The 13493-nt window shown below is 52.4% G+C and overlaps 2 protein-coding genes across 2 annotated transcripts in view; both read right to left on the reverse strand.

Moving 5' to 3' along the window:
* Positions 1–180: 180 nt before the first annotated feature.
* Positions 181–4551, reverse strand: DHRS13 (dehydrogenase/reductase 13). The gene is made up of 5 exons (XM_025476359.3): positions 4371–4551; positions 4122–4240; positions 3033–3156; positions 2540–2851; positions 181–1057 (listed from the first exon to the last, which is right to left on the reverse strand). Exons 1-5 carry the CDS (start codon positions 4495–4497, stop codon positions 606–608), a joined length of 1134 nt encoding a protein of 377 aa, XP_025332144.1. The 5' UTR covers positions 4498–4551; the 3' UTR covers positions 181–605.
* A 2670-nt stretch (positions 4552–7221) lies between these two features.
* PHF12 (PHD finger protein 12) overlaps positions 7222–13493 on the reverse strand; it is a 42507-nt gene continuing 36235 nt past the window's right edge. The window contains 6 exon segments of the mRNA XM_025476340.3: positions 7222–8385; positions 8735–8873; positions 9455–9537; positions 10280–10378; positions 11326–11469; positions 12134–12259. Coding sequence (XP_025332125.3) covers positions 8051–8385; positions 8735–8873; positions 9455–9537; positions 10280–10378; positions 11326–11469; positions 12134–12259 — 926 coding nt within the window. The 3' untranslated portion in view covers positions 7222–8050.

Here is a 13493-nt window from a genome sequence, read left to right on the forward strand (position 1 = left end):
TTCCTGGGGCCCAGCCCCCCGCGCCCCGGGAGGACGCCCCCCGACCCCCCGGGCCGCCCCGTAACGAGCGCCCGGACCTGCCTCTCCTCCCCGCACCCACCCTGCCGCCGTCGGCCCGGAGTCACACCGCCCCTGCCCTTGCCGGCCGGGAGACGCGAGACCTTGGGCGAGTCCCTTCACTCCGCAGCCGAGTCCCGCCTCGGCGAAGAGGGTCATTTAACTACCGGGCTACAAGGTTGCAAAGGGCCCAGTTCAGGAATTCGCACCTTGCACTCCACCAAATGACCACCGTCCCGGCCCTCACCCAGAGCTGATCAGTCACCTAGCGCGGGGACTGGTAATACCAAATTCAAATTCCTCAGAAGCAATGCTGGCGCATTTATCCCCCACCCCTGAATCTGGGAGTATGGCTATTTTCAGGAAGAAACCATCGCCCACGATTTCATTCCACCAGGAAAAGAGCTGTTCAGGACATAATGTGGAGCCCCAGAAAAGAACCACAGAGGTAAAAATTGCAAACCCCTCAGTGCTCAGGGCATGGCCTGGCGCGCAGTGAAGGTTTCCAAGGGTCACCCAGTGCCATGGAAAACATCCCAGCCTAGGGATTAGGAAATGCAGGGCTCAGGTTCAGTTTGAACCTGGATTCTGCGTGTGACCTTAGGCAAGTCTTGCGAACTCTGAGAGGTGGGGCAGGGTTCAGAAACTGTGGGCTCCTCAGGGTGGGGGCTGCTCGGGGAAGATGGGGTCCTCGGGTCCTCAGGCTGGGAATCTTCATCAGCTTCAGCGTCCTTGCCAGGCCCCAGCCCTGCCAGCCTTTTGCTGGCCTCCCACAGCTGGTGAGCTGCACGGTCATCTCGGGCGGCTGGGGGAACCTCCTCCACATGGCAGTTGGCAAAATATCTCCCACTGAGGGGCTCAATGCCCTCCTGTAGAGCGCAGTACAGGGGTGTCTGGGCACCCCCTCTTGGTGCCCGCAGCATGAGCCAAGCTAGTGGGCGTAAGAGTGGGCACAGCCATCCAGGAACATGGCGCAGGAATAGCTCCGAGTTCACAGGCCCTGTGGACAGGAAGAAAGGAAGTGGGGAGGACGGTGGGTGAGGGTCCAGGGGAAGAGCAGCAAGAACAGGGCTAGAAGGGGATGAGGAACAGAGTCCAGTTCTAGGGAAACCAGGATAGTGTGGAGTGCGCATTCAAGTCCCTTGTGGGGGACAGCAAGCCTCCTCCTTTCTATTGGGGCTCCTGTCCATTCTCATGTCCCAGATTTTCCTTGTGCCGCCCCCCCCCCAGCCTGAGGGCACATTTTTTCCTTCTTCAAGTCCTCTTCCTTTGTTTAAGCAGCAAAGGTATTAACACCAATGGCAGACCGGTCACTGTTTTGGACATTAGAGCTGAGGAGTGTAATAAAAGCTTGATAACCATTAGTTGTGGTTATTGTCACTATTATAATTACTAGTGAGTCTTAGGCAATGACTATCTGAAGTGTGATATGGTGAGTGCTTGGCTGGCTTGCTCGTTAGAGCATGTGACTCCTGATTTCGGGGTTGTGAGTTTGAGCCTCACTTTGGTTGTAGAGACTAGTTAAAAATAAAATCTAAAAAAAAAAAAATGCGGTATGGTAATATGGGTGGGATAGATCTTGTTATCCTGTGATCTGTTCCATAAGGCAGAGGTGGGCCTTATTCATCAGTTAACTCACTTAGCCTAAAAGCTAAAATGCTTACTGTGGACTTCCAGACCCTAGATGACTCGGCCCATCTCTATATCTCATCTCTTGCCACTCTGCTTCTCTCACTCTGTTCCAGCCACATGGGGTTCCCTATTCTTTCTCCAGCCTGCCAGGGACTTCTGTCCCAGGGCCTTTGCAAAGGCTATCAGCTCTGGTCTTTACACTCTTCTCCTCAGAAAGCCACATGGCTCATTCTCTCATCTCCTTCAGGCATCTACACAAATGTCACCTTTTCAGATATGTCTTCCTTGACTGTCACAGAAAAACAGCACCTCCTGTCATTTCATATCCCTCTCACTCTGCTTTATTTTTCCCGTTGCATTTTATTGCCACCTGTCATTGTATATATTTATTAGTCATGTCCCCTTCCCTTAAACTAGCATGTAAATTCTACAGGGAAAGGGTCTATGTTTTGTTCACTGCTATGTTCCCAGCACCAGGATTAATGGCTGGTATGTAATAGGTACTCAGTAAATGCTTTTTTAATGAATAAGTAATTATTACCCTTCCTCATCATTCTTATTTTTATAGTGAGTTCATCATATGGATGGCTTCTTGGAGTGAGAGCCTGGGCTTTATTAATTGCCATACCCTAACCAGTACTCAGCATCCAAGCTAGTGGTGTGAGGGGAATAACCCAGACAAGGAGAGCCTCCTTCCAAGATCAGCAAGGAACAGTCTCTCCTTATACCATGTTTCCTTCCTGTTCTGAGTTTCTGTGGCTCAGTGAGAGGCTGGGGGTGCACAGGACAGGTTGAGGTTGAGAGAGGGGGAATGAAAGCCAACCAGAGCAGTCAGAGATCCAGGCCTCACCTGGGTGGGCTGCATAGCAGGTGACACCAGTACCCTCAAGCTGAGTGGCGAGCTCCCTGGCAAATAGCACGTTGGCCAGCTTACTGTCAGCATATGCCCGCAGCTCCTGCTGCCAGCCCACCACTGGGCGGTCCAGGCGTGTGAAGTCGAGGCGCCCTCGCCTGTGGGCAGCTGAGGATACCACCACCACGCGGCTAGGGGCGCATGTCTTCAGCCGGGGCAGCAGCAGATGTGTCAGCAGGAAGGGACCAATGTGGTTCACTCGCAGCAGCAGGTTAAACGGCTTGTGGGTCCGGCCACAGGAACTGATCCCTGGGGCAGGGGCTAGATATGAGCAACTGCTCCACAGGGAACCCGGAAGGCCACAGTGTCCCCATCTGTGAGACAGTGGTAGGGGGCATCCTTCCCACACATCCAATGGGCTTTGGCAAGACCTGGCCGGAGGGTATGGTTGCCCACCCGCCGCCCCCCTGCAGGGCCTGCTGCCCCTCACCGGCATTGTGGATGAGGATGTCCAGCCGTGGCTCAGAGCTCAGGAAGGCAGTAGCAAAGGCCCGCACAGAGGCCAGACTGGCCAAGTCCAAGGCCATGAAGATGACCTCATTGTTCCCACTCTCCTGTGGGGCAGCAAGGGCTGGGCTTGTCACCAGGCATCTCTCTCCTCTTCCCTCTCCCCAGGTACCAAATTTTGAGAGTCCTCCTCATACTGTTACTAAGATTTGCCCTTAGGCAATAGAATGTAGTGGATAAGCATGTGGACTCTGGATGCAAATCTTGACTTTGTCTTTTATTAGAGTGTGACATTAGGCAAGTGTGACATTAATCTTCCTGGGGCTCAGTTTTCTCACTGTAAAGTGGGAATAATGTAGCACCTATCTCACAGAGTTGTTGTGAGGATTGAATTAATATACATAAAATACTTAGAGCCTGGCACTCAGTCAGCACTGTGTAGGTAGTACTTGGTATTATTATCATCATTCTCTCTGCCCATTATTGCTTATCCTGAAATCTACAGCAGACATCTTTCTCATTGGTCTCCCCTCACCCACTCTTGCCCCCTCACCCCAGTCCAGGCATGTGCAGCCACTGAGGGGTTCCTCCCGGAAGGCTATTCTGACAGTCCATACCCTGCTGAAGACCCTTCACTAATACTGCTCCTCCTATAAAATCTGAGTTCCTCAATAGGGTCTATAAGGGCCTCCAGCATCTTCATTTTGCCTCTTTCCCCTATATTTTGTGCTCCATCCAGCCTCAATAAGCCTTTTCTTTCATTTTTTTTTTTAAACTCAAATCAGCTCTCTTGCCTCAGGGCCTTTGCATATGCTGTTCCCCCTGCTGTTCCTTTCCCTACCGTCTTTCATTAATGTAACTTTTACCAATCCTTAAACGTCTTAGAACAGCAATTACTTCTTTCGCAAAACCCACTTCCTAGCTGGCGTCTGGTGCCCCTTCCCCGCTGGTCCCCCAGAGCACCAGCGGACCCTCTTTTCTGCACTAACAACCAGCTGAGGGAGCCGCTGTGTTCACCCCTCCGCATCCCCAAGTGTCCGTTTTCCGCTCGCCCTCTCTGGCCCCCCCTCACCTGGCGGAGGTCGAAGGCGGCCGCCTCCCCGCGCTCCCGGCTCCGACAGGCCAGCACCACGCGCGCTCCCCGGCGCGCCAGCTCCAGCGCCGTCATCTTCCCGATGCCGCTGTTGGCGCCTGCGGTGGGCGGGCGGTGGGCGCGCTGAGCCCCGCGGGCCGCCGCCCCCGCCCCCGCCGCCCTCGCCGCCCCCGCCGCCCGGCCTCCGCGCCCCGCGGCCAGCCCGCCTGCCCGGCCCCCGGCACTCACCCGTGACCACGGCCGTGCGGCCGCGCAGGCTGGCTATGCCGCCGCAGGGCGGGGCCTTCACGAGGTTGTAATAGATAAGCACGTAGGCGCCCAGCAGCAGCCCCGCGCCCAGCAGCAGCGCCTCCATGCCGGCCGCGCCGCTCGGCCCCCGCACCGGCCCCGCGCCTCCCCTGGATCGCCGCCCGCCCGGCGGCTGCCGGTCCGCCCCGCACCCGCTCGGGCCTCCCTGAAGGCGGAGGCGGAGGCGGAGGCGGGCGGGAGGCTGGGCAGGGGTGTGTGTGCGTGCGTGTGAGCGTGGGCCCTGCGAGCGCCCCCTAGGCATGCGCCTTCGTCCTGTAGGTGTGTGCTTGTGGAGCACCTTCTAGAGGCCCGTGTGGGTTGGGCCCTGGCAGCGCCCTCTAGGTGTGTGCCTGCGTGAACTCCTTCCAGAAGCGTGTTTGTGTGCGGGGGCACCCTGGCTATGTACACGCATCCACCAACTCTGAGTGTGTGAATGACTCGTGAGTGTGTAATGTGCCCAAGGGCCCTGGGATTACCCTTCAGGTTGTGTGTGTGTGCCTGTGTGACCATCTTTTTTTTTTAATTTTTATTTATTCATGATAGAGAGAGAGAGAGAGAGAAAGAGAGAGAGGCAGAGACACAGGCAGAGGGAGAAGCAGGCTCCATGCACCGGGAGCCTGACATGGGATTCGATCCCGGGTCTCCAGGATCGCGCCCTGCGTCAAAGGCAGGCGCTAAACCGCTGCGCCACCCAGGGATCCCTGTGTGACCATCTTTTACATGTTTGTGCCCACGTGGGCCAAGAGCCGCCCCAGGTGTGTACATGCATCTGTAGTCTCTGCCGATGTGTGCTTGAATGAACATCTGCCTATGTAGCTGTCCTTTGTGCGCATGCCCGTAGCTGAGGCCTTGCAGGAGGGGTTCACAGGGTGTGTGTAAGCCCTCTGGGTGTCAACTGTGAGTAGCAGAGACTTTCTCTTCTGGAGGGGTGTCTATGTACACGAATGCTGTTATGTCTGAGAGAGAGATTGATCCTGGAAGCCTTGCCCTCCAATTCCTGATCCTCACTCCCAGCCCTCTGCTGCTAGAATTTTTCCTGTTCTTCCTATAAAGGTCAGAAAGAGATGAGGTAATGGTCAGGGTGGCACCATCTGTCCAGGGCTGTTATGATTTACTCCTTCATTAGCTGTTTATATCTCCCTGTCTCTGCTCCCCATCCTCTACATTTCTGAAGGGAAGCATTCAATGCAAAACCCATTATCTGACCTCCAGGAGGAAATTTCTCTGGGATGGTCCTCACAGGGGGTAGAAATAGGTGAAGAAGCTCCATGACTCAGTTTAAGAAGTGACTATGATGGCAAGGTAAGTGGGGACAGGTAAGGAGGGTTAGGGTATGGGTAAGGGTACTGCTGGCCAGGTGACTTGCCAGGACAAGGACTAGCCTGAGTAAACCATTGTAACTTAGCACCTGCTGTTTGACATTTATGGTGTGACCAGCAGTGTGGTTAGCCTTGGAAATACTGAACAGAACAATGTTTCTGTCCTTGGGGACCTTGAGGCCCATCAGGGCACAGGGAGCAGTGGTGGAGGCTAAGCCAAGCAGGTAGGTCGAAACTAGGAACAGACCTGATTCCAGGGGAGGGAGAAGTTTCCTACTTGGCTGCATTATTGGTTTGGGGTTCTATTGTAGACGCTGTGGGATGAAGCTGGGAATGGAATGTTAATGAAACAAATGGGTGCATTCTCCATCCTCAGGGCAAAACCCTGACACACCACTTCCTGGAACATTGCTGGGATAGACACACAGGTGATCTCTATCTAAGGAGTCAAAGACTTGTCTTCAGGAAACACTTCCAAAAGAAAGTTTCTCATGTATGGTTGGAGAGGAGGAAAGGATGGGAGCTTGGTTTGCTGAGAGGGTTGTCAGGGCCTAAGAATTAAGAAAATGCCATGCACACATCTTCTGATGAGCTGCAATTGTAGGGAAGTTAGGATCGCTAGTCATGTAAGTTGTGGCTTGACTGGGTCTAGAGATTGAATCTCTCCTTCGCGATGCTTCCCAGAGACATTTAAATCGACAAATTGTTCCACACTAGATTCTAAGCTCCAAGAGGCAGGGAGCACATCTGTCCTGTTGCCTGCTCACAGTGGGTTACCTAGACCAAGCCCCAAGTCCCAGCAAAGGCCATGCAGAGAGGAGGAATGCAAGTGATACTTGGTTGAGGTGCTGCATGCCCAGCTAAGGCTGACAAGGATAAAGCCAGGCATTGACTTCTCCCAGAACCGATGAATCAAACAGGATAGCAAAAGACTGCAACCAAAGGTAGCCCTAACTCCTGAGGTTAGTGTTTCTAGGCCAGAAGGCAGAGGTCTTACGACAGCTCCTGTTTTCTTATCTTGATTTTGGAGTCAACAGGAAGGGGCAAGGGCCCACTCTCTTGGATTCTTTTTTTTTTTTTTCCTCTTGGATTCTTGTATATGGTTGCATCAAGTGATTTCCTCAAGTCACCCATAAAGCCAGACAACAGCCCCCTGCTCCCCCTTAGCAGAAGCAACCCTAGCCCTTCACTTTCCTACACCTATATTGGGCTTACTTTCCTCCCAGACCTTCCACCCTCCTGCCTTCCCTTGGGGACTGAGTGTCTGGGAATGAAATGAATTCAGAGACTGCGACCAGGATCTTGGGGGAGGGTCCCCTCTGTAAGGGTGATGACAGGTAGGACAGACAGGCAGAAAACATAATTTGAAGTATTTTTGTTTTTTTATATACAGAATACAGGAAAGTTTCTGTAAAGTCTAAAACATTACAATTACTATGTACATTGGTACTACTAGGGGTGGGAGGGTGGGGAAAGGAGGGAGCCAGGGGTGGGAGGAACAGGAGAGAAGTGGCAAGAGAACAAAAAAAGGAGACAAAACAGGTTTACGACAAAAACGTTTTTGCTACAATAGACAATTTGAAGAAAACGCTCTACCACATGTAGTACTGTACAGTTTTTAAAAACATTGAAAAAATGTCATCACTGGATGTATTTACACAAAATCCAAATACACTTTTCCTTATTTGAAATAAAATAAATGGACAGCCAGAAAAAGAATTCATTTCTCATTTGTCCATAATACACAGTAGCTACCTGTAGTGCAACCGCTGCAGAAAGGGAAAATAACTTGGAGGGTAGGAACCACGGAAGTAGGGTGGGTAGCGATCTTTATATTAAATAAAACAATGATATTGTATAGATTTTGCTGTATGAAAACTGTATTTTTTCTTTTAATATAAAACTATTGTCACTGCCACAAAATAGAACAAGTTTCTGATTATTTTACAACGGCGGGGGAGGGGGAGGGGGCGGGAGTCGGGTGGGGAGCGGTTTCATGTTTGAGGACGTGTCCAGACCGCCAGCCTTCCCCTCCCTGCCCACGCTGTTCCTCAGCTCGGGTCTGCCGCTTTCCCATGAAATGTTGAGTACAAATGTATGTGCAAATGCCCCCTAGAACTTGAGAAAAGAAAAAGGATTTTTTAAAAAACAGTCAAAGGTTTTTCTTCATTTCATGCAAAGATTGTGGTTGAAGGGTTTCTGGTGGAGTCTAGAAAAAACCCGGGCTTGGTTTGTGTACATTTTTGCATCGCAGGAGTCTTGGGTGGGGCGGGTGGGTGGGCGCTGGGGCAGCTGCCCGTCCTAGGGAACGGAGTTGGAGCGCAGCACAGGGCCCTGGTGGGGCTTGAGAGACAGCTTCTCTGCCAAGACCCCATCCTGCAGCAGGCCGGCATCGCCTCTGGGCTGTTTGGTCGCAAACTCAGTGATGCTGAAGACGAACTGCAGGCACCCCAGCTTGATGTAGCTGCCGTGGTGCAGTAAGGCCGTGCCCTCCCAGCCGGCCCCACTGCCCCCAATCAAGCTCGAGCTGCTGGCTTTGCAGTTGCAGGGTCTCTGCTGTGGCCCCTGGGCCTGGGAGCTCATCACGGCTGCCTCCTCGCTTGGCTCCTCATCCTGTTTCTGGTGCCGGCGGCGCCCTGGGAAGAAAGAGGGCCATCACTGGGAGAGGAACGGTGAGAAGCCAATCCATCTGGGCTGTTTGCCCCTGGCTGGGGCTCTGTTCCTCCCCTTTCTAAATGCTGTGTTCCTAGGGCTGAGGGACACCAGGAAAGGCCCCAGGGAGCTGGAAGTCCTTAAGGAGGTGTATGTACCCATAGCACTGGCTTCTCTGTGGCTTTCCCTGGGCCCATGGGCAAGGAGAGCCTGGCCAATGGGACCGGGAAGGTGAGAGCAGGTCATTGGCAGCAAGCCAGAGCCACCCTGACAGGGGTCTTAACACAATGTGTCCAAGAATGGCCAGCTTTGTGGCCACAGGCTCCAACTTACTGATGACATTCTGCACTTTGGCAACAATACTGCTTGGGGGGGTTGGCGGGGTCTTCTCGGAGAAGTCACATGAATACAGCACATTGTCCACCGTTGTCCCGTGCTCACTGTAGTTTAACAGCTCATAATGTTTGGTATTCTGAGGAGGAGGAGGGAAGATAAGATGTGTGGTCTGCTGCGTGGGGCCTGGGGCTAAGGGGAGAGAGGACACATGGAGAAGGCTGTGCTGCTCTACCTCGGGAGCTCTCTTTCTTCCCCAGTCAAGCCCCCCCCGCCCCCTTCCCTGTTTCTTTAGAATAGGGCTCAAGATTCACCTCCTCAGGGAAGCCTCCCTTCCCAGTGCCCCACAACCCCCGCTCTACCACTGCTCCTTTATTCTGTGCCTCCTTGGCACGGGCTCCTGCTGAAATGCTATCCACTGGCACAGAGGGTTTGGCCTCCTCCTGTGCTGGTCCCCTGGCCCTGCTTTCGGGTGGGCTCCCCCTGCTGAGCCTGTGACCAACCTTAGGAGAAATGGCAATCCTCCTCCTAGGGAGCAGGATAGCCATGGTAAGATGCCCTTTCACGCCAAGACTCTTCTCCTCCAGGAATGACAGGGAGGGAAGAAGAGAAGACCTCCCCCTCCTTGCTCCCCTCACCCAGGGCATGGAACAAAACCCTACTGCCTAGGAGAGGCCTCAGGTTGGGAGAACTCCCTCCCACCCCATTCCCAGCCCTCACCTCATCATAGAATATGCAGGCGTGTTTCCCGGACACGTAGTTACAGTGACCATAGTTTGTAAGGCACACGTCCATGTCAGCTCCTGCAAGTGGCAGGAGTAGAGGCAAAGGCAGGCAGAGAACAGACTGTAAGGTGTGTGTGTAGGGGGAAGGTGGGTGGCAGGGAGTGAGCTTTGGGGCAGGCACTGATAAGACCTCAGGAGAAAGCTAGCTCAGGGCCTCTTCCTTGTATTTTTGAATAAAACTGGTTTCTTTTCAATCCCCTTCTAAAGAACAGCTGTCCCTGCCAGCTGATCTCATTTAGAACACATGGCTGCTGCCCAGAAGGGAAGAGTGAGTGCCTGAGGATGGTGGGTTATTTACCTGAGGGAACAACACAGGGTGTAGGGTTTATAGATCTGACTGTTGGAGAGAAAGGGGATTTGTAGGCCGAGGGCTAATCTGACAGGCCCTGTGTACAGGATACAGGACTGAGTAAGGGTTAGGTATGTGTGAGCCCTATCACTCTTTCAAAGACCTCCAGGACAATGTATGTGCCCTCTGCTTGAGTTTTTCTTGCGTGTTTAAAATGCCTCCCTGAGCAGCAGTCAGAGCTGACTCCTCTCTCTTGAGGTCATGCTGGGCCTAAAGCAAAAGGGCTCGAGCCAAAGAAGACAAGTAGCTGGTAATCTCCTTTCTTAGTCCCTCTTGCTTGAATATCTGCTGGGTTAAACCAGTCAGCCCTGGAGAGGGTTTCCCTCACCCATTTTTCTGGCCTCTGTGGGGAAGGGGGGGGTGTTAGTATTTAGGGCTGAACAGATTCATTGCCTCTTCTAGTTGGCTCACCTGTTCCAATGTAGAGGGTTCGATAGCACATGTTCACAGCTCCTCCCAGCCCCAAGAGAGGGTAGAACACAGCTCGGGCCTGTACTTCCTTTCTTTGTACTACAAGACAAACACAGGGACGGCATCATTCAGAAACTCAGGACCTGAGACCCAAACAGAAACCAAAAGAGCCTAGACCTTTGGCTTGTGGCCTAGAGAAAATAATCCCACTAGATGAGAGTCATCTTGCCAAACTCACCTTGGACCCTGGGCTGCTTCAGGGTGATGCTCTCTTCCCCCACCCAGAGCATTTGTCAACACAGGGTAAGAGGGACCATCTTTGAAGATGGTCACAGAACTCAAGTGTGAAATGTTCTGATGTTGTGGGTCAGAGGTGGGGCCTGAGCACTGCGTTTCCAACAAGTTCTTAGGTGATGCTGATGCTACTGGTCTGGGGACCACACAATTTCAGTCAGTAAGGCTCATTAAAGGTTAATGCTCTAAGGAATATCCTAAGCACTTAAACTCTTGGGAAGAATTTCTAGGAGGCCAGCCCAACTGTTATTTTTTTTCTTTTCTTTTTTAAGTAGGCTCCATGCTCAACATGGGGCTCAACCTCATGACCCTGAGATCAAGAGCTGTATGCTTTACTGACTGAGCCAGCCAGGTGCCCCTAGCCCAGCTGTTATTTTGCTTCTCACCATAAAGGGAGCTTAAAAAATTCCCTTTTGGGAAACCTTTGTAACCCATATATTTGAAAGCAGTTCAGCAGAAAGCATACCACATATACCCAAAAGCACTTATAGATGCTATGTGTGTCTCAGGGTGGATGAGCATGAAAGAAAGTTATAGCTCAGACTTCCCTGAGTCTGACGTGAAAGCTGTGGTTGCCTTTTTGTTCCTGTTTTCTGGGGAAAGAAACCATGGTGCTTTATTAAGCCCGTTAAAGGCAAACAAGGAGCACTGAGGTACTGAAAACTGAGATTCCTCATGGAGGGGAAATAGCTGCTCACATACAGAAAAGATATCTGATGGTATGCTGTGGTGGCAGGTGTGTGCATGCGCACCTTCTGTGTGGTGCCCTCCAGAAGCCAGCGGATGTGCCCCGACACTGCCCGGTGAAACTTGGACCCGGGAGGGGAAAAGCTGATGTATTCTCTGCAAGGCCAGAAACTTGATCAGCTTCTCGTCCAGCATATTTATCTCGATTTCTATTAACCAAAGAGAAAGATTAAAAAGCAGCTGAGGAGGAAATGGAATGTGGAAGTAGGTGAGGGTCATACAGTAAATAGTTTAGCATTTCTAGAATCTAGCCAAGTGATTTTTCTCGGACAGCGGAATACAAAGTGGCCTAAGGATCCAGAGCTGGGCATCCCACTAGCCATTTGCAGTGAGACATGGGCCCTGACGCAGCCTGTGCAGCTGCCTCTTGCAGGTGGGTAGCTTGATTTTAGGTCAAGTGGTCCTAGAAAGGCAGAGAAAGAAAAACCACTTGCCTGTTGGGCGGGGGTATGTGGGTGTGTGTGGGGTTTATGATGCTGGATGTCTGACACCGAGGCATATATTTTCTACCCACCCTCTCTTCAAAGGACAAGCTCTGCCTCCATTCTCTTTAAGTTTGGGAACAAGGCCCTCCTGGTTTTATTCTGCCTTCAGGCTCAGCTTGGCTCTGCTCTCCCCTCTCCCTTCACCTTTGATTATGTGTATATGGCCATGTAGAAGGCAGAGGTAGGAGGGGCTTTCCTTCTGAATCCACCTCCCCAGCCCTCGGAGATGAGGCAGCCCTTCTGTTCCTTTCTGAAATGAGCTTGATGCTGTGCGGGGACAGCACCTTCACACAGCAGCTGGTGGCAGAGCAGCAGCTCACTCACTCACCTCCATTAACATCCATAAATGCTCGAAGTGAGTTGGTGAGGTCCACCATGGCAGTAGAGTTGGCTGGGAAAGAGGGTACGGTTAAAGCGCTTCCTATGGATAACGTGCCGGGGCTGACCTTGCCATCTGGGGACGGAGCAGGAAGACTGTTACTTACGTCGCCTGAGGGGAAACCCACCGGTCCAATCCCCCACTGCTGAGACAGGTCTGGATTTCGGACCCAAGGTGATGTTCCCTTCTTGATTCTCACCCCATAGGCTCTGGAACTCCTAGAGCTAAAAATGTGTGGTGAGGAAGGGCAGATGGAACGACAATGCACCCGGGCACGCAGGAGTCTCCAGAGCACTGAGAACCAGTGCAATCAACTGCTCTGGGGAATGCGGTGGGGCAGCTTTGTTCTTTAGGCCATGACTACCTCCCTGCTGCCTCCATTCACTCAAATAAGTGGTATCTGCCCCTTCAATTCCTGCCTCCTTAAGTTCGACTCACAGGGTGCAAAATCTATCCAGGTTGGTATTAAGAGGTTAACAGGGACAGGAAAAGAGCCTGAGGGTAGGGGCCATCCTGGGACCAGGGGCCCCCATGCAGAGAAGTCACAGTCACCTGGTTACCGAGACTCCCAGCTGACTAGGAGGCCAGCTTCAGTTCAGACAGGAGAGACCACAGGGGGTTCCAGCAGCATCTGAAACCTGGTTCAGATGCTGGGGTCAGCAATCTCGAGGTCCGGAGTGCTGACTGGGGACAGCTGAGAGTCCCCTGTATCAATACAGGGGGCTGCCTTTCTGGACGTGGCCCAAGGGTGAGCTTTTGGGACAGACCAACCTCTGTGGGCATGCCACTCTACAGCTATTCTGAAAGGCAGTGTTGCTTTCTACCCCTGCTTTTCCTGATGCAGAAGCTCCTTCAAATGAGCGGGCTCTGAGAATCTAGATCAGGTGTGATCTAGTCCTCTGGTGTGGATCCTGAAACACAGAGGCCATCACCTAGCACCTCAGGCTGGTCCCAGTGGCTCCAGAGAGCAGCTGCCTTCCTCTAAGGTGATGGAACAAAAACACAAAGAAGACTAAGTCTGAAAGGTGTGGGAAGTTGGAATCAAGAAACCCAGCCATAGTTCCAATCCTGCCACTGACTCAGTGGGCCACCTAGAGGAAATCACTTAAACTTTCAGAGCCTAAGCAAACCCACCAATAAAACGGGGACAAGTTAACGTGTTTCTCTTCTATCACATAAATGTGGGGAGGGCAAGTAATAGAGTGATCAAACTCCTCTGAAATATGCACAAGAATGTAAGTGTCTTTTGAAGTTTAACTGCCAGGAAGAGCATGAAAGGACTCCAAATTACCCCAAGGCTGAGCAGCAC

The sequence above is a fragment of the Canis lupus genome, chromosome 9 (assembly GCF_003254725.2).
Source record: "Canis lupus dingo isolate Sandy chromosome 9, ASM325472v2, whole genome shotgun sequence".
Lineage (NCBI taxonomy): Eukaryota > Metazoa > Chordata > Mammalia > Carnivora > Canidae > Canis > Canis lupus.